The sequence below is a fragment of the Henckelia pumila genome, chromosome 4, assembly GCF_033568475.1.
Source record: "Henckelia pumila isolate YLH828 chromosome 4, ASM3356847v2, whole genome shotgun sequence".
In the NCBI taxonomy this organism is placed as follows: Eukaryota; Viridiplantae; Streptophyta; class Magnoliopsida; order Lamiales; family Gesneriaceae; genus Henckelia; species Henckelia pumila.
In genome coordinates, this window is record NC_133123.1 from 109145838 (window position 1) to 109167124 (window position 21287).

Sequence of the window (21287 nt, forward strand, 5' to 3'; positions counted from 1 at the left end):
TTTATTTTATTACAGAAAATAAGATGGAATCATCTGCTTCTGAAAATTCGTTTTTTAAGTCTCTAGTTCTTGATGGAACGAATTATCCTCTATGGAAGACAAGGATGCGATTTACCATAAAAGCTATGGATGAACGTGCAAGGAAAATCATACTTATAGGTTGGACTGCTCCAAAACTCGTGGACAAAGATGGTGACTATATCATAAAGCCAGAAACTGCATGGACAACCGAGGAGACACAACTTTCAATCTTTAACGCTAAGGCCATCAACGCCATATTTTCCAGTTTGGACATGAGGATGTTTGGCCTTATTGCTGACTATGTTGTAGCCAAGGATGCATGGAATACCCTACAAGAGCACTGTGAAGGGTCTAAAAGTGTCAAGAGAACAAAGATGAGGTTAATAAATTCAAAGTTCGAGAATCTTTGCATGAGTGAAGATGAAACAATTTTTGAGTATGATCAACGTATTCGAGAGATAGTTACTGAGACATTCACTCTTGGAGAACCGATTTCAAATGAAAGACCTGTGAATAAAGTTATTCGATCACTACCTGAGAGATTCAATGGTAAAATTTGGGCGCTTGAAGAAGTCAAGGATACCTCGAAGATGAAGCGGACAGAACTGATAAGTATACTTCAAGTGTTTGAGATGAATAACACTGCACAAAAGAAGGATAAAGGAAATACAATTGCCTTGAAAACTTCTGATGAATCATATAAAGAGTATGCTCAATTTTGTCAAAATGTTCTTCAATCTGATCTTGGAGAGGATACGATTTCATTGATGACCAAAAATTTCAATGAATATCTACGAAGAATGAAGGAGGTCAAGAATTTTGATCAAAAACTCAAGGCTCCAATGTTCTCCAACAAGCCTTTGAAAATCACTGGATCAGAACAGTCACCAAGGAAGTTTACTAATCCTCCTAAGCCTAAAATGATGTTGGAAGGAAAGAAAAAGCCTGTTTCAAAGAAGTTAGACACTGTTCAGTGTCATGCATGTCAAGGCTTTGGACACTATGCAAATGAGTGTGCTAACATGCTTAGGAAGGGAATGAACACGTCCTTGAGTGATGAAGAGTCTGAAAAATATGAAGAACAGGAAGATGAAGAGAGTCACACTGCATTATCTGCCTTACTGGAAAGCAAGAAGTGTTTTCAAGTCAATCCTTTAGGTGTTGCCGAAAGTGTTGCCACACCTGGCCGCAACATCTCCCAAAGTTCAGTTTGTTTAAATTCATCTACTACTGATAAAGTGTGTATTACTGATACAGGTGATGAAACATTGTCTATGGAAGAAGCTCGATTGATGTATGAAGAGCTTTATGCTAGCAGGATTGAAAGGAATAAGTAGAACAGTACTCTTTCAAGAGAAAATGTTGATCTAAAGGCTGTTGTTTCGAGACTTGAAGTGGTGTTAAACAAGAAAAATTTGGAAGTGTGCCAATTAAAGGAAGAACTCAGAAAAGCAAAAGCTACTTTGGCCAAGTTTAATTCAAGCACTATCAAGCTTGATTCTTTACTCATGATGGAAAGAGATGGTACAACTGGTTTAGGTTTTGAGAACAATAAATTTGAAGTTGGTGAATGCTCGAAAGGCCCTGTGTTTGTCAAGGAAAGCAGCAGTACTAAAATCTCAACCAAGAAGGCCACACCAATTGATCCTCCAAAACCAAAACCACAGCCTACTGCTCCTTCAATGTCTAAAAGGAAACATAAGTAAATTTTTCACTGCTGTCATATACCTGGTCATATCCAACCATATTGTTTTAAGCTGCAGGAAGACTACAGACAGAGATCTGCATCGAAGGTGTTGCCTAAGATGTTTCCAACACCCTACCACGACATCCCCAAAAACAGATCTACTGTAAGAAAGTTTTGGGTATCAAAAGTTGATATTCACTGTTATATGATTTATAATTCTTTGAGAACTAATGTTTCAGGTGCTTGGTACTTTGATAGCGGTAGCTCACGTCATATGACAGGTTTCAAGAAGTTTCTCACTGATTATGTTGAACATAAAAGTGGAAAATTAACCTATGGAGGTGGTTCAAAGGTAAACATAGTTGGAAAAGGAACACTGAATGTTGCTGGTCTGCCTAAGCTTCGCAATGTGCTTCATGTTGTAGGATTAACTACAAATCTAATAAGCATAAGCCAACTTTGTGATGAAAATTTACATGTTCAATTTGATAAGAATGAATGCAAAGTTTTTGATAGTTCAAATTTGTGTGTCATGATAGGTACTAGATCATCCGACAATTGTTATCAACTTGGAGAAGAGATGGCTTGTAGACACACAAAAGTGACGAAATTTGACCTATGACATCAAAAATTGGGTTATGCAAATTTCAAGACGCTAAAGAACTTGAGTAAGTTAGATGATGTTAGAGGTATGGCTAACTTAAAATCTGGTGTTCCATTTTTGTGCGAAGCATGTCAAAAAGGGAAGCTGACTAAGGCGTCACACGAGGTGTTGCCAACATCTGTGATGTAGTGACCCTTACCCGGATCACCTACTAAACAGAACTTATGCATGCAATTAACTTAATTAAATTGATATCAGAATAAAACTGCGGAAACCATAAACAATATACAATCCCAAGTAAAAGAATCTGTAATTTTATCCAATAATATACAACCAAATCGAATAGCTGTATAATCCCAAACAACAGTAATAAATCCTAGACGAAGCTCCAGCTGGCCAACCACTGACTAGCCCCTCCTAGATCCACCCTCCTCGTCCAATCGCAAACCTGCCCCATGGAATAGGGTGTCCAAAAAATACAGAGTACGAGACGTGAGCATAAAACGCTCAGTACGAGAGTATGAGTATACATGCATGCAAAGTGAACTCCCTATAGACTCGAGGTCAAGGATCAGATAACAGAGACAGACCGGGCCCTGGTATGTAGCACGCTGTGCCGTCGCTTCAGGAGGTGGCTACCATACCGAGATAACCGTGGATACGCCGGACCCAAATCGATGGAAGTCCATCTACTAACAGGATAGGGTACAACCCTACTAACAGACATCTCGAAAGAGATACAACAAGATGCAAATGAATGCAGCATAAATCAATGACATATAAACCATGCAGTCACATAATACATGCATACTCAGTCAGGATATCTCGAATAGTACTTTCGTACCTAAAAACAGTGCACGCTCTACCAACTCTAGGTCCACGCCTATAGTCTGCTCTACACTGCCAAATGATTACTACTATCATTAAAGCGCTCTAAAAGCCTTAACTAAGCTATTGCGTACTCCTAAATATTTATAGGAAGCAAAAGCTATACCTTCTTCCGTCGTTAGCCCTTTGATGTCGATGCCTCCAGAACTTGGGCACAACTCCGCTACGACTACCGAATGCCTCGCCGACCTCCGGACCAAGCCTAAGAAGACTAGAACAGCTCCAAAAGGACTAGAATGGAAAGGAGAACTCGGAATTGGCAAATGACAGTGAAGCCTCGGCCTTCTATTTATAGACAACGATCGGAACTTCCGATCCTTGATCGGAACGTCCGAACCCCGATCGGAACGTCCGATCCTGCCATCGGAGCTTCCGAAGATCCTGATCTGCCATGTGTCAAAATATCACTTGTTGATTCCGGATAGGGGTGATCGGAGCTTCCGGTCCTGATCGGAGCTTCCGATCTTGCCACACGTCATGCCTGACGTAATATCGATCGGAGCTTCCGATCCTGTTCGGAGCTTCCGATCCTGATCGGAGCTTCCGAACTCACCTTCGGAGCTTCCGAACTCTACCCAAGTAATTATGATTAATTCCTTAATTACTGATTTGGTTACGGGCTACTACATTCTCCCCCACTTAAGATATTTCGTCCTCGAAATCAGATCTTAAGTACCGAATGCAAATACAGAAATCAGAAACATTCTTTATTCAAATCAAACGTTTACAGAGTTTGCAACTGAATACAACTTAAAGAATGAAATCAAAACAACTCAGGATGGTCTTTACGCATCCTGTCCTCAAGCTCCCAAGTAGCTTCCTCAGTGCCTCGGCGCTGCCACTGAACTAAAACCAAAGGAATGACTTTGTTCCGTAAAACCTTATCCTTATAATCCTGGATACGAAGAGGTTTCTCAACATAAGTCAAATCCTTGTCTACCTGAACCTCAGATCGCTGCAGAATATGAGATTCATCCGCCACATACCATCGCAACAGAGATACGTGGAACACGCCGTGAATACTGGAAATATGCGGTAGCAAAGCTAGTCGATAAGACAAATCGCCAATGCTCTCCAAGATCTCAAACGGACTGATAAATCTGGGAGACAACTTGCCCTTAAGGCCAAATCTGAGAATCTTGAGGAAAGGTGATACTCTCAGAAACACTTTCTCCCCGATATCAAACTGCAAAGGCCTACGCTTGGTATTAGCGTAGCTGGCCTGACGATCCTGTGCAGTCTTAATTCGTTTCTTGATCTGATCAACAATGTCTATCGCCTGCTGGATAAATTCCGGTCCCTCAGCCTGTCTCTCCCCCACTTCTTCCCAGAAGAGTGGAGTACGACAACGTCGCCCGTAAACGCCTCAAAAGGTGCCATCCCAATACTAGTTTGATAGTTTTTGTTGTACGCGAACTCGATCAACGACAAATGATTCTGCCAGGCTGAACCAAAATCCATGACGCACGCTCTAAGAATATCCTCTAAAGTACGGATAGTGCGCTCTGACTGACCATCAGTCTCCGGATGATAGGCAGTACTCAAACTAAGAGTAGTACCCATCGGACGCTGAACACTCCCCCAAAATCTAGAAGTGAACCTGGGGTCCCGATCGCTGACAATGCTCACAGGCACTCCATGAAGTCGAACGATCTCCTAAATGTACATCCGTGCCATACGATCCACAGAATGCTCTCGGCTATAGGCAATGAAATGCGCTGACTTGGTGAGTCGGTCCACCACAACCCAGATAGCATCACAGTTCCTCGGGGATACCGGAAAATGGGTCACAAAGTCCATTGTGATAAACTCCCATTTCCATTCAGGAATAGGCAGACTGTGAAGCAATCCTCCAGGTCGTCGGTACTCTGCCTTGACCTGTTGACACACCAAATATCTCAAAACAAACTGATAAACACTGCGTTTCATTCCCTTCTACCAGAAACGAGTACGTAGATCCTTGTACATCTTGTTGCTCCCAGGATGAATACTCAACTTAGTGCGATGTGCCTGAGACAAAATCTCCTCTCGCAACTCTTCATCCTGCGGAATCACAAGCCTACCAGACAAACACAGAAAGCCATCTGACTGATAATGAAATCCAGACGAGCTACCCTCGTTAGCTAGACGAGCTAAACGCTGGGTCTTCAAATCAGACATCTGAGCATCTCAGATCCGCGAATACAAAGTTGGCTCAAATAATATCGCAAACATTTGGATACTCTGCATACCTTTCTTATGCTTGAAGGTATAACCTGAAGTACAACAGTCACTGATTGCACTAGACATCGAACAAGTCTGAAGTGCGGATAGTCGCACCTTGCGACTCAAAGCATCAGCGGTGAGATTAGCAGCTCCCGGATGGTACTTAATCTCGCAATCATAGTCCTTAAGCAAGTCCATCCAACGTCTCTGCCTTATGTTCAACTCCGCCTGAGTGAACAAATACTTGAGACTCTTATGGTCGGTGAAGATCTCAAATTTCTCGCCATACAGATAATGATGCCAGATCTTCAAAGCGAACACAATGGTTGCTAACTCCAAATCATGGACTGGGTAGTTGTCCTCGTGAAGCTTCAGCTGTCTAGAAGCGTATGCGATCACATGCCCATTCTGAGTCAGGACACAACCTTACCCCTGAAGAGAAGCATCCGTGAATACCACATACCCTCCAGGTCCGGACGGTAATGCCAACACCGGCGCAGAAGTCAACCGCCGTCGAAGCTCACAGAAATTCTCCTCACACTCGGAGGACCACTCGAAATCTAAACCCTTGCGGGTAAGCTGCGTCAAAGGTCGAGCTAACTGAGAGAAGTTCAGAATGAAGCGACGATAATACCCTGCTAGACCCAGAAAACTACGGATCTCAGCAACTGTCGTCGGACGCGACCAATTAAGTACCACTTCAATCTTGCTTGGATCAACAGAAATCCCTTCCCTGGATATGATATGGCCAAGAAAGACCACTCTATCCATCCAGAACTCACACTTGCTTAGCTTGGCGTACAACTGCTCATCTCGAAGAGTCTGTAGTACCAACCGTAAGTGAGAAACATGCTCTTTCGTATTACGCGAATACACCAAGATGTCGTCAATGAAGACCACGACAAACTTGTCCAAATACTCCCTGAAGACACGGTTCATCAAATCCATGAATATAGCCGGCGCATTAGTCAAACCAAATGGCATCATTAGGAACTCGTAATGCCCATAGCGAGTACGGAATGCAGTCTTGGCTACGTCCTGATCACAGACTCTCAACTGATGATACCCAGATCTCAAGTTAATCTTGGAGTAAACTGATGTGCCCTGCAGCTGGTCAAACAAGTCATCAATACGAGGCAACGGATACTTGTTCTTCACAGTGACTCGATTCAGCTGCCGATAGTCAATGCACAGCCGCATCGACCCATCCTTCTTCTTCCCGAAGAGAACAGGAGCTCCATAAGGAGATACACTAGGACGAATGTACCCCTTGTCCAAAAGATCCTGTAGCTGATTCTTCAACTCACGCATCTCTGACGGAGCCAGACGATACGGTGCTCTAGAAATAGGCGAAGTACCCGGCATCATCTCTATGCCAAACTCGACTTCCCTAGCTGGAGGAAAACCCGGAATCTCATCAGGAAATACATCTGGAAATTCATCCACAACAGGAATGCTCTCTATCCCAATACTCTCAGCAGAAAAATCAACTGCATAGATAAGGTAGCCTTCCCCGCCAGACTCTAGAGCTCGACAGGCTCTCAAAGCTGATACCAAAGGCATCGGGGGTCGCGCTCCCTCACCATAGAAAAACCAACTCTCACTCCCCTCTGGATGAAAGCGTACTAATCTCTGACAGCAGTCCACTGAAGCTCGATAGGTAGTCAACATATCTATTCCCATAATGCAATCAAAGTCGTCCATCGTCAGGACCATGATTCGCTAACAGAATGTTCCCTTCGAACTCTAAAGGGCAACCCATCACTAGACGCTTAGCCAAAGCAGATTGGCCCGTCGGAATAGAAACAGACATCACTACGTCTAGTGCAATGCATGGTAACTTATGCCTCTTATCAAAACGTGCAGAAATGAAGGAATGAGATGCACCAGTGTCAATAAGTACAAGAGCAGGTATACCATAAAGCATAAATGTACCTGCGATGACTTTCTCATTCTCCTCCACAGCCTGATCATGTCTCAGGGCAAACACCTGGCCAGAAGCTCGTGGCCTCAAATGAGAACTCCCAGCAGACTGTCCCTGCGACCTCTGCTGAACGGTGGCCTGAGAACCAGATCCTGAACCAGATCCATAACCACCTCCCCCAGACAGTGGACAATCCCTCCGGATATGACCAGTCTCTCCACAATTGAAACAAGCTCCAGAAGCTCTACGGCACTTGTCGGATGGATGGTTCTTCCCACAGTGATCACACTTGTCCTTCTTACCGTAACGGACAACACCTCCAGAACCAGAGGAAGAAGAAGATCCAGACTTCTTGAAAGTTTGGGCACGGGAACCCAAAGAACTAGCAGGCCTCGACAGAGGGAAAGACCTTTTCCGCCGAATTGTGTCCTCCGCCTGATGACAACGGCTCACCAAACCCTCGTAGGACATGTCGTCGCCAACCGCCACACGGTCATGGATCTCAGGGTTAAGGCCCTGAAGGAATAGATTATACTTCATCTCTGAGCTATCAGCAATCTCGGGGCAATAGGATAGCAGATCAAAGAACCTCTGCTGATACTCATCGATAGACATGGCTCCCTGTCGCAGACTCAGTAGCTCACCTGCCTTCGACTGTCGGAGTGCAGGAGGAAAATATCGCTTTTTGAAAGCTGTGCGGAACTCGGCCCAGGTGGCCACTCCTCTCGCCGCAAGTGCAGAAGTAAACCTCCACCACCTGCGCGCACACCCACCCATCCAGAAGATAGCCAAGGGTCTCCACCTTCTGCTCCTCGGTGCATTGTAAAGTCTGAAAAGTCGTCTCCATGCGGTCTAACCAGTTCTCTGCATCCTCCGGATACTCACCTCCAACTAAGGGCTTAGGACCCATAGCTAAGAATCGACGCACAGTGAAACGCTCATCGTCATGATGACGATGACGCCGTTCTCGACGAGGCTCCCGGTCGGCATCACCCCAACGCCCACCAACACTGCCATGAGAACTTCGGTCGTCACGATTTGCCATCTACAAAAATACCTCATGATGAGACTAAATCCCAAGAATTCTTTTTCATGCTCTGATACCATAAATGTAGTGACCCTTACCTGGATCACCTACTAAACAGAACTTATGCATGCAATTAACTTAATTAAACAGATATCAGAATAAAACTGCGGAAACCATAAACAATATACAATCCCAAGTAAAGGAATCTGTAATTTTATCCAATAATATACAACCAAATCGAATAGCTATATAATCCCAAACAACAGTAATAAATCCTAAACGAAGCTCCAGCTGGCCAACCACTGACTAGCCCCTCCTAGATCCACCCTCCTCGTCCAATCGCAAACCTGCCCCATGGAATAGGGTGTCCAAAAAATACAGAGTACGAGACGTGAGCATAAAACGCTCAGTACGAGAGTATGAGTATACATGCATGCAAAATGAACTCCTTATAGACTCGAGGTCAAGGATCAGATAACAGAGACAGACCGGGCCCTGGTATGTAGCACACTGTGCCATCGCTTCAGGAGGTGGCTCCCATACCGAGATAATCGTGGATACGCCGGACCCAAATCGATGGAAGTCCATCCACTAACAGGATAGGGTACAACCCTACTAACAGACATCTCGAAAGAGATACAGCAAGATGCAAATGAATGCAGCATAAATCAATGACATATAAACCATGCAGTCACATAATACATGCATACTCAGTCAGGATATCTCGAACAGTACTTTCGTACCTCAAAACAGTGCAAGCTCTACCAACTCTAGGTCCACGCCTATAGTTTGCTCTACACTGCCAAATGATTACTACTATCATTAAAGCTCTCTAAAAGCCTTAACTAAGCTATTGCGTACTCCTAAATATTTATAGGAAGCAAAAGCTATACCTTCTTCCGTCGTTAGCCCTTTGATGTCGATGCCTCCAGAACTTGGGCACAACTCCGCTACGACTACCGAACGCCTCGCCGACCTCCGGACCAAGCCTAAAAAGACTAGAACAGCTCCAAAAGGACTAGAATGGAAAAGAGAACTCGGAATTGGAAAATGAAAGTGAAGCCTCGGCCTTCTATTTATAGACAACGATCGAAACTTCCGATCCTTGATCGGAACGTCCAAACCCCAATCGGAACGTCCGATCCTGCCATCGGAGCTTTCGAAGATCCTGATCTACCACGTGTCAAAATATCATTTGTTGATTCTGGATAGGGGTGATCGGAGCTTCCGGTCATGATCGGAGCTTCCGATCTTGCCACACGTCATGCCTGACGTAATATCGATCGGAGCTTCCGATCCTGTTCGGAGCTTCCGATCCTGATCGGAGCTTCCGAACTCACCTTCGGAGCTTCCGAACTCTACCCAAGTAATTATGATTAATTCCTTAATTACTGATTTGGTTACGGGCTACTACATGTGACAACACGCTGTCTTGAGCTTATACATATGGACTTGTGATTCCAATGGATGTTTAAAGCTTCGGTGGTAAGAAATATTCTTTCGTTTGTGTTGATGATCTTTTACGATACATATGGGTGAAATTTTTAAGTGAAAAATCAGACACGTATTATGCCTTCAAGAAATTGCTTACTAAGATTTTGAATCTCCATAGTCTGAAGGTAATCCGAATTCGCACTGTTAATAATAAGGAGTTCGAAAACTCTTATTTTGCTAGTTTGTGTGATAAAAAGTGTATTTTTCATGAATTTTTTGCTCCTAAAACCCCCACAACAGAATAAAATTGCTGAAAAGAAAAATAGAACTTTGCAAGAGATGACAAGAGTGATGTTAAGTTCAAAAAATATTTCAAAAGGTTTTTGGGCTGAAGCCTTGAATATTGCATGTCATATTGCAAATAGAGTTTATTTGAGAAATGGTACTACTATGACATCCTATGATATTATCATGGGAAAGAGGCCAAACCTTAAATATTTTTTATGTTTTTGGATGTGTATGTCACGTTTTGAATGATAGGGATCATCTTGCTAAGTTTGATGCAAAGAGTGATAAGTGTATATTCTTGGGATATTCATCAAATAGCTGAGCCTATAGAATGTTTAACTTGAGAAGTAGGACTATCTTCGAATCCATTAATGTTGTTTTTGATGACTTTGCAGATCTAAAGAAGAAAACAGATGAAGATGAAGTTGATGATTTGCGGGATAATTCTGGAAATTCAGATGTTGTCCAAGGTGTTACAACATCTCCGACAACACCTTCTGCAAAAATTCCAGAAACTAAAGATGAACAGCTTACTGATGAGAATATTGATGAGTACAGTGAGGTAAACGAAACTGAAAAGAATATTCCAAGCAGAATTCAGAAGAACTATCCAACCTCACAAGTTATTGGAGATGTGCATGGAGACTTGCAAACTCGAGAAAAGAGAAGGTGGACTACTGAAAATTGGAAGGTCGAATATGTATGAGTTCTATGTATTTCTCAGGTAAGATTTTCTTGTTTTGTTTCAAGAATTGAACCCAAAAAGGTTTAAGAAGCTCTAAAAGATGAATTTTGGGTCAATTCTATGTATGAAGAGTTAGAACAATTTGTTAGGAATGATGTTTGGTACTTGGTACCGTGTCCTGCTCATGGCAATGTTATAGGAACTAAATGTATTTTCAAAAATAAAACTGATGAGTTGAAAAACATCATTAAAAATAAAGCTAGGTTGATAGCTCAAGGGTATACATAGGTTGAGGGGTTGGATTTTGATGAAACCTTTTCTTTTGTAGCCCGCATTGAGTCATTCCGACTTTTTCTTATCATTTCATGTTACATGCAGTGTTCTAAAAATCCCCGCCTAGGCGATGGGCGGTGACCCGCCGCCTCGACTAATGCCTGGGCGGTGCTCTGGGCGTCGCCCGATTAATTGGCCGCCTAGGTGGCGCCTCAGCCGCCTAAGCGGCCTGGGCACCGCCTAGGCGCCTGCTTCCTAGGCGTCGCCTCAGGCGCCTAAGCCGCCTGGGCACCGCCTGGGTCACCTACTGCCTAGTCGGTTTACCCATTAATAAAAATTAAAAAAAATTAATTTTTTTAATTAATAAAAAAAACTTAAAAGTAGATATTTTAATTTTTTGAAAGAATTTTACACAAATTGAAAAAACATAAGATATAAAAATTATTTTCCATAGTGAAACTCATAAATATTCAAAAATTTAATTTTTTAGGCTAAAAAAAACCGCATAGTCGGCTAGGCGCTAGGCCGTGGGTCGCCGACCGACTACCGCCTAGCGCTTTTTAGAACATTGGTTACATGAGAATGAAACTTTTTCAAATGGATGTAAAAAGTGCCTTTTTAAATGGGATTTTGAATGAGGAAGTTTATGTGAAACAACCTAAGGGTTTTGAAGATCCTAATCATCTTCATTATGTGCATAATTTTAAAAAGACATTGTATGGATTGAAACAAGCACCACGTGCATCGTATGAAAGATTAATCGAGTAATTGCTCAATATTGGATTCAAAAGAGGTGAAGTAGATAAAACTTTATTTGCGCAAAAGTATCAAGGTAATATCTTATTTTGCCAAATTTATGTAGATGATATAATCTTTTGTTCTTCAAATGATAAACTTGTTAATGATTTTGTGAAGTTCATGTTTTCTACATTTCAGATGAGCATAGTTTGTGAGTTAACTTATTTCTTGGGATTTCAAGTAAAACAAATGCATGATGGTATATTTTTGTGTCAAATCAAGTATGCTAAAAATTTGGTGAAAAAGTTTCTGAATGAGAACACTAAACACATGCGTACACCTATGGGGTCTAATAAAAAACTGTCAAGGGAGGATGTTGCCGAAGGTATTGACAACACCCTCTACAGAAGCATGATCGGTAGTCTTTTGTATTTGAGTGCTACTAGACCTAATATCATGTATAGTATTTTTATGTGTGCTAGATATCAGTCTAACCCAAAAAATTTTCACGTAAATGCTGTGAAACATATACTAAAATATGTGGCAGGTGTCTTGAATTTGGGTTTGTGGTACACTAAAGAAACCAATTCGAATTTGGTAGGATTTAGTGATGCTGATTGGGCTGGAGATTTAGATGAGAGAAAGAGCACTTCGGGAGGATGTTTCTACTTGGGAAATAACCTAATGTCATGGTATAGTAAGAAACAAAATTGTGTCTCACTTTCTACTGCCGAGTCTGAATATGTTTCTGTAGGTAGTTATTGCTCACAACTCCTATGGATGAATCAAATGCTGAATGATTATGGAATTAAGAGTGAAACTCCTATTGTGTACTGTGATAATTCTAGTGACATTGATATATCCAAAAATCCTGTACAACACTCTCAAACCAAACACATTGACATTAGACATCACTTCATTTGAGATTTAGTTGAGAAAAGAATGATCTTAATTGAGTTTGTTAGAACAAATAATCATTTAGCTGATATATTCACAAAAGCTTTGGATTTCAAGATATTCTTTAATCTAAGGAAATCTCTCAGTATGTGTGCATTATAGATAGAACAAAGATGTTTTCTAGGGTGTTGCCAACACCCTGCGACAGCACCTTTTAATGCATGTGCATTTTAGGTTTATTAGGTATATTGCATTCATGCATTCATTCTGTGATGTGATGTGTTTGATACCTTGTAACCATTGACTAGTTTTCACTCAGGATTCTTTGCAAAATGTTTTACAGTTTAATATGGATTAATTGAAGAAGAATTCTGACTAAGTCACAAAGTAGTGGATGGATGTTCGTGTATCCATGATCGTGTCCCAAATGAAAAGTGATTTCTCAAATTCAGAAACTCAAATGAACAAAAAAGGTTAAACATTAAATGATTTAATCATCAAATTTGTTTGAAAATCAAAAGCAAATGCAAAAATCTACCTAAAGGGGTCCATTGAAGATCGTTTCCTTTAGTGTGCAGGCTACCACTTCTGTAATAATGAAATGGATAACAAATTTTTTAGAATCCTAAAGTGTTACTGGAATATGTTGCTAACATCGTTGAAAACACATCACTTGTCAACATATAATTTTTGCATGTGATCTCATTTTTTAATGTCATGTTCTGTTTAGACATAATTAGGACATGCATATTTTTTTGTGAATATTGTTTGGCCAAAAGGTTAGGAATTCTGATTGAAAAAAATTTTGATTTTTGCCCTATCCACTGAATTTTTTGAATTTTAATGTGATTGGATTTTGTTTCAGTGGAGTTATATTTCGATGAGGAGTTTAATTTGGAAATTTTTGGTAAAATATTTGGGCCTAGATTATCAGTGAAAATCGAAAAGATTTGTTTCCAAATTAAATCAGATTAGAGTACCGTTAGGATGTGTTACCGTTGGGGGATTTTTTTACCGTTAGAGGGGATGTAGTTCTGAAGATAATAGGAGAGAGAGTGTGGGGTGTAATATATGTTATACTCAATCTGGTTAAGGAAATACAATATTTTCTTCCTTTTATATTGATTCTCGTCTATCACCCCTGATCTTACCTGCCCTAAATTTCTCTCGTTCTTTTACTCTCAAAAATTTTAATGGCAGGAAAAGACTTTGATCCTCAAGACATCCGCTCTGAGATGGGATTTACTGGGGATGCTACTCAAGGTGTTACAACACCTCCGTCACCACACTCCATGAATGAGTAAGCTATTGATCCAGTTGCTGAAGAACCCGTTTCCCTGGATTCCATTGCACCAGGAGAGCCCAATAATGAAATTGACATGGAGAATCTACCAGACATCTCTAATATTAATAAAGTGTTTTCGGCAAAACCCTTGACTCTTCGATCCAAGAGACAAGTCGGATACAATCCAGATTATACTGCCTCAAAGAGATTTCATGGGAAGGGTCAACCATTGAGACCTTCTCTGGTGGACACCGAATTTTCCTCTGGTGATGCGAGCTCTGATGAAGATTTTAAGCTAGTGCATCGGAAAAGAGGAAAGGCGAGTGCCATGGAACCATCTGTTCCAACTATCCCAGTCCTTTTTGAAGTAGAAGAACAACCAAAGGAAGACTCCTCTTCTACTGATGATTCAACAGAGTCTCTGACTCCATTTGCTTCTGATGGCAAGGAAGATGCATTTGCTTCTGTTTCTGTTGAGGAGACATCTATTGCTGCTCCTCTTGTATTTTCCGATGATGAGGAAGCCTCTATTGCCAAATTCATTACTGACTTGAAGCAACAAAAAGGCCAAAAGCCTGTTGTCTCTCCTCAAAACTCCGATGATGAACCAGATAAGGAGATGCTATAGGAATTTGCTGACAACCATCTTCATTCCTCTGATAGTTCCAGCACTGACTCTAGTGAAGACTCAGATGCTGAGAAAGAATTGGAAGAAGAGTTGAAATCTGATGACTCTGAGACAAATGCTGAGGAAGGTGTTGCCGACACTTTGAACAACACCTTAGGGAAAGACTATCGGGTAAATTAGTCTTACTCCTCCTTTTTTTATTCCAAGGATATAGAATATTTTTGGGACAAGTATACTGATCGTGAGTTCCTTGAGGAACACAATATTGATCTCGAAAGCTATGGAGCTCAGAATATGGTTTTATTCTTTGAGGTCAGAAATTTGTTGTCTACGGTCACTACTGCCACTCCATACTGTAAGGAACTTGTTCGTGAATTTTACTGCAATTTGACTGAAGCCGTGAAGGACCCACGATATGTCAAATATGGGAAGGTATATGTAAGAGGACAAATTGTTGAGTTTATCCCAGCAGTTATTAATGGTTTTCTCCGAACCTCTTCTGCTGATGATGATGTGCTACCTTCCCTGGATCAGATGACCTCTGTTATTACAGGCGGTCAAGTCACAGTATTTCCATCTCACCCTAAGAAGCTGCACGTTGCCAAGCTCACCTCCTTGTACTCTGTGCTGCACAAGACTTCGGTGAAGACATGGACTCCTTCTGGGAATTCTAGTGTGGTTACCAAGAATCAAGCTCATGTCTTGTATGCTATTGGCACAGGAGTCGCTTTTAATTATGGTCGACTAGTGTTCAACACAGTCATGGCTTTTACAGATTGTGCTCAACCTACTTTGAAGCTGCCATATCCATCCATGATCTATTCCATGATGTTGTCTCAAGAGATTGAAAAGGATGATGATGTGGTTCTTACTGAACCTGGAGAGCTGTTGAAGATTGCACCTGCACTGCTGCGAGGAAACAGAAAGATAGACCTACCTTGGTCCGAGTCAGGTGATGTTGCAGGTGTTGTGGCAGATGTTGCCAACACCTCCTCTGCCACTACAATTTTTGTACCTCCCTCTGCTGCTCATAACATGGATACTGCATTTATTCAATCTCAAATGTTGCATGCTGATCTAGCCTATTATAAAGGGTTGAAGACTCACTACGAGTCTTTGCTCAGTGGGGCTGGCTCTTCTGGACAGAAAAGGGGAGAAGAAAGTGATGCGGCTGCCGAAGAAGATGTTGCCGATGATGATGGCTCATCTGAGAGCAATCAATTTTAGATTGTTTAGTATGTTTCATTTTTTTTTAGTTTTTTTTTTTTTTGCTGATAAGTTTTTGTTTGCTCTACTCCTAATTAAAACTGTCTTTATATTCAAACTCTGAATGTCTTATTTGTTTTTTATTTTTACATATGCTTATTGGTCTGAAGTGTTGTAGCTAGATGTTGCCAACATCTAGTGACAACACCTCGGCTTATACTTAGGAGGAGAATCTGTTTAGGGGAAGTTTGATTAAGGGGGAGTTGAGTTGAATTATTTTAAGGTGTTTTGTCCAAAAAGGCAAAAAGGGGGAGATTGAAAAGGAATATTTTATTCCTAAAAATCCTCAATCTTAAAAAGATTTTATTTAATATCTTTTGTCTTTCTTGGACATGAACTAACTTTTTTAGATAAGTTATTTATGTCCTTAATAAAGTAGATTTGAGATATTATTATGCTTAATTATAATATTTACTTATCTTATATCTAACTAATCTTTTCTTATTTATGTAGATTTGATATGATCAAATCTAGAAAAATTTCACGCCTACAAGGAAACCAAGAGAAGAAGGGTTTCTTCTATATAATCTCATAAGGCATGTACAAGAGAGGGATGACTTGAATTTTTCCTAAGAGCTTCACGTACGTATATTGAGAGAAGAACTGAAGATCTTCTGAAGCTCGTATCAATCATGATTACTTGATGCCGTGAAGAACACTTGAAGATCGTAGATCGAAGAGTGGTGTTTCATCGAGTTTCTGGCATCAACGATTTTTCTCCTTGATTCGTTTTCTTTATTCTATTTTATATAAAATTTTTAGGAGAACTTTTATTCTTTACTTTCTCACTTGTGTTGAGAAAATTGTTTTTACCATATTCACTAGTTTTAGGGTTTGTAAAACTCTTTGAATATTTTTTAGTGAAAGTTTTTCCCTGAGGTGCTGCAAGAGTATTTTATACTACTCTTTCTTAAAAATCTGAGTCTATTTATTTGGTTACTTGTTCATTTTATTCACGCTTTAATTATTTTCCGCTGCATATTACTCAAGGTATTATTGAAGATATTGTCATTACCTTGTGATAACACCCAAAACTGTTTATGTGCACCCCTTATTTTCTTACAATATCCATCTTTCCAAATACAATTTGCTCAACCGCCTGTTACAGAAAGGCCCGGACTTGGACGTAATCTCAAGAATAATTTGCTTCACATGGGGCCCAAAAAAAACCTAATATATATGTATATATGTTTGAAGCCCAAAAATTAAATTAAGCCCATTATTATTATTTTTTAGTTTTTTTTAAACCTAGAAATACAATATTCTTCGGTCACTTTCAATTCTAATTCTTAAAATTTCTTCCCACTTTGCTCGTGTAGTTGTGGTTCTGTGGATTTCAATAAATTTCATTTGATTTAGCATTCAACTTTGAGGTATTATTTTTTTTCTCTAATGACGATTCCATCTATTTTTTTTAAAGGAAAATCGTTAATAATTTTCTAATGTATATTTTTCATTCTTTGTTTATTAATAGGTGGATTTGATTTATTCCAACTTGTCTAAATAGCCAACTGTTGTACTATAACCAAGAAAACATCAAAACAAGGTAAGATTTTGGAAAATTTTATTGAAAATTTCTATCTAAATCAATAAACTGAATTTGTTTGAAAAAAAATCAGATAATTATAAAAAAAATGTAAAGTATGTATCAACTCTTATAAATTTTATTGCGAAATTAATGTATTTTTTCGAATATTGAAATTTATTTGCAGGAAAATTAGGAGAACAAAATTTTAGAGAGCAAACACGTGTATTCAAGGTTAGATTCTTTCATACAGTAAGCTAAAGTTTAATTTTTTTAATTTTATTAATTTTTTTTATTTGTCATTGGTAATAGGAAATTAGCAAATAATTTATTTGTATTTTTTTATTCATGTTAGGATCAATATATGGCTCCTAAACATTTGTCTGGTTATCAAAAACGAAAAAGAAAACAAAAAGTTGAAGCATTAATTCGAAGTCAGAGTGGAGATATTGATAAATATTTTCCAACCAACAAGCAAACGAAAACGGAAGAAACAATCAATAATCCCACAAATATGGATGGAAAAAATCAAAACACTGTTAATGTTGAAGACCTTGATCCTCCTACAAATGTGATTGAAGATGTGAGTCAACTCATCACTACAATGGTGCTAAATGTCTACTTTGAAAACACTCAGTCTGAAAATCAAGAGAATTTATTTCCGTTAAATGTTGATGATCCAGGAAAATTGGGATAAAATTGATCAGAATATTTGGACTTTTTAGCTGAAAGGGGTCCAAGTAGAGTTGATGGAGTTGTACGTGTTCCCTAAAGACGATAATGATAGACATTTTGATGTGTCACATTATAAACGATTACTTCTAAATGGAGAAAGAAATGATAGGAGATGGCTAGTTTACTCTATTTCCTTGGACAAAATATTATGCTTTTGTTGCAAATTGTTCAAAATGCAGACTACAATGAATAAAATTGGTCAATTGGCTAATGAAGGATACAAAGATTGGCGTAATTTGAGTCGAAGTCTGAAAAATCATGAAGCTAGTAAGGAGCACATTGATTGCATGAGTGGTTGGCTTGAATTGGAGAGAAGGTTACAAAAAAAACAAGACAATTGATGCATCTATACAAGTAGAAATCAATAAAGAAAAGAAACATTGGAGGAAATTATTAAAGAGAATAATAGTTGTTGTGCATAGATTGGCCAAAAATAACTTGGCATTTCGAGGAGATTCTGAGAAAATTTATGTTGATAACAATGGAAACTTTTTGCAAATGATTGAAATGATTGCCGAGTTTGATCCAATTATGAAAGAGCATGTTCGACGCATAGAATCAAGTAAAGTTCATCATACATATCTTGGCCCCAAAATTCAGAATGAGTTGATACACTGCTGGCAAATGAAGTAAAGAAATCAATTATTGCAAATGTTAAAAGAGTCAAATATTTCTCGGTTATATTAGATTGCACTCCAGATGCAAGCCATGAAGAACAAATGTCACTTGTAATATGTTGCGTAGATGATTCAACGGGCTCTGCAGTGATAGAAGAATATTGGGTTGAATTTTTTAAAGTTGATGATACATCAGGATATGAACTTTTTGTCGAAATAAAATCTGCATTGAGAAATCTTGGACTTCAAGTTGATGATGTACGAGGTCAGGGTTATGACAATGGATCAAACATGAAAGGAAAGCATAATGGTGTACAAAAAAAATTATTAGATATCAATCCCAGAGCTTTTTACACTCCATGTAGATGTCATAGTCTTAATCTAGCTTTATGTGATATGACAAATTGTTGTCCCAATGCTATGTCGTTGTTTGGAGTAATACAACGCATATATACTTTGTTTTCATCTTCAACCAAGAGGCGGAAAATTTTCAAAGATCATGTGGATGGTTTAACACTTAAACCATTGTCACAAACACGGTGGGAACGCCGCATTGAAAGTGTGAAACCCATAAAAGAACAAATTTCAAAAATCATAGATGTTTTGTTTCACTTGGCAGACACAAGCGAAGATCCTAAAGCGAAGAGTGAAAGTGAATCTTTAGCATTATACGAGCTACAAGATTTTGAATTCTTGGTTGGCTTAGTGGTTTGGAATAAGTTGTTGCACTCAATAAACATTGTGAGTAAGTTGCTTCAAGATGAAAGTATAGACATTATGTTGCGATCAAACAAATAAATGGACTTATGTTGAACTTGAAAGAGTATAGAGAATTTGGTTTTGATAGTGTTGTCAATGAAGCTAAACAAATGGTTGCGAAATTGGGAATTGAACCTGTATTCAAAGAGAAGCGTATCATTCGAAGAAAGAAGCAATTTGATGAAAGTAGTGTTGATGAGGTAACACAATCAGCAGAGGAATCTTTCAGGATTAATTACTTTCTATTTTTGGTTGATCAAGCTTGTTCATCATTGCAGAATAGATTTGAACAATTTCAAAAATATGAAGAAATTTTTGGGTTCTTGTTTAGTTTGGAGAAATTAAGATGTGTTGATGATGATAGTTTATTGAGATCTTGTGACAATCTTGAACAATGTTTGATGCATAATGACACATCTGACATTAATGAGCAAGATTTATTCATGGGTTAACGATATTGAGGTTCTCTTTACCAACAGAAGTTAAAAGAGCGATAAATGTATTAAATTATTTGAAGAAAATGGATGGGTGTTACCCAAATGCTTATGTTGCATACAGAATCTTGTTGACTATACCAGTTACAGTTACAGTTGCAACTGCAGAAAGAAGTTTTTCCAAACTAAAATTGATCAAAATTTATCTTCGATCAACAATGTCACAAGAGAGATTGAATGGATTGGCTATGTTATCAATTGAGAAAAGAATTGTTGAATATCTTTATTATGCAAGCTTAATTGATGTTTTTGCGGCAAAAAGGACGAGATGTGTGATGTTTAAGTGACTGGTAATTTTTTTATTTTTTATTTCTTATTTCTTATTACATTACAATATTTAAAAATATAATTTATTTATATTTTATTTTATATTTTATAGGTTATAATAATAAAAAAAACTCATCAGGAAATTGATAGCACATTTGAATAGGGCCCAAAATTTAAAGTTCGCTTCAGGCCTAGAAACTTTCAGGTACGGCACTGGTTACAAATAAGCAGAAATCAAAAGAGGAAAGAAATAAGAGAGAAAGGAAGATAATTTTGGAGAGAACGTTTGTGGGAATATGATATTTAAAATAAATAAATAAATAAAGGAGCGAGGGAGAGAGAAGGGTATCGAAAAGAAGCACATAGTATATTTCAAATAAAAATTTCTAAGCAAACTAATTAATTCAAATTAAAAACCATGCATACAATAATTCTATTTGCTTAATTACGTACATATGATACACGATGTATGTTTCAACATAATTAAGCTCGAGGATCAGAGTCAAAATAATAATTGTTGATCAATAATTAACATAAATATAAGATTGATCACTTATTGATAGATGTTAAAATAAAAATGATAGATATATAAAAACCATAATATATATAATTACCCGTCACACGTCCATCTATACATTAAATGCTCATGTTGTGTGTGGTGCATCAACATAATTAGGTTCGACCAGAATTAATTAATTGCATATTAATTTCATGCAATTTCTTTAGATCGAGCACAAATCCAAATATCAATTCTACACGTATTATAAAAATGAGTCGGGCATATATGTCTCTTCTAAGTGACATTTTAAAGTAAAATGGGTGTTTCTTGTATGACGAATATATACCCTAATTTTATTTTATTTTATTTTTGTTAAAAAAAAACTTATGTATAATATTCATCTCGGATTCAGCCATCTCCACAGCTCGATCGTATATGCATAATTAAAACGAGAGGCATGCATGTCCCAATTATAATTTTTTTTAAAAAATGTATTGTATTTGACTCTATATATATCATGTAGTTAGTTTCTTAATATTAC

General features: G+C 38.7%; 1 protein-coding gene and 1 pseudogene across 1 annotated transcript; both read left to right on the forward strand.

Moving 5' to 3' along the window:
• Positions 1-23: 23 nt before the first annotated feature.
• Positions 24-10784, forward strand: LOC140861532 (uncharacterized). Its single transcript, XM_073264557.1, has 4 exons — positions 24-1166; positions 1395-1723; positions 1967-2247; positions 10474-10784. The coding sequence occupies exons 1-4, from the start codon at positions 24-26 to the stop codon at positions 10782-10784; spliced, it is 2064 nt and encodes a 687-aa protein (XP_073120658.1).
• Positions 10785-17739: 6955 nt separating this feature from the next.
• LOC140861534 (uncharacterized) lies at positions 17740-20267 on the forward strand (annotated as a pseudogene).
• Positions 20268-21287: the final 1020 nt, after the last annotated feature.

Coding starts and splice junctions, on each gene's coding strand:
- LOC140861532 (XM_073264557.1), top strand. CDS start 24: ATGGAATCATCTGCTTCTGAAAATTCGTTTTTTAAGTCTCTAGTTCTT. Junction 1,167..1,394: donor AAAGCAAGAAGTGTTTTCAA/GTCAATCCTTTA, acceptor GTTGATCTAAAG/GCTGTTGTTTCGAGACTTGA. Junction 1,724..1,966: donor ATGTCTAAAAGGAAACATAA/GTAAATTTTTCA, acceptor GTACTTTGATAG/CGGTAGCTCACGTCATATGA.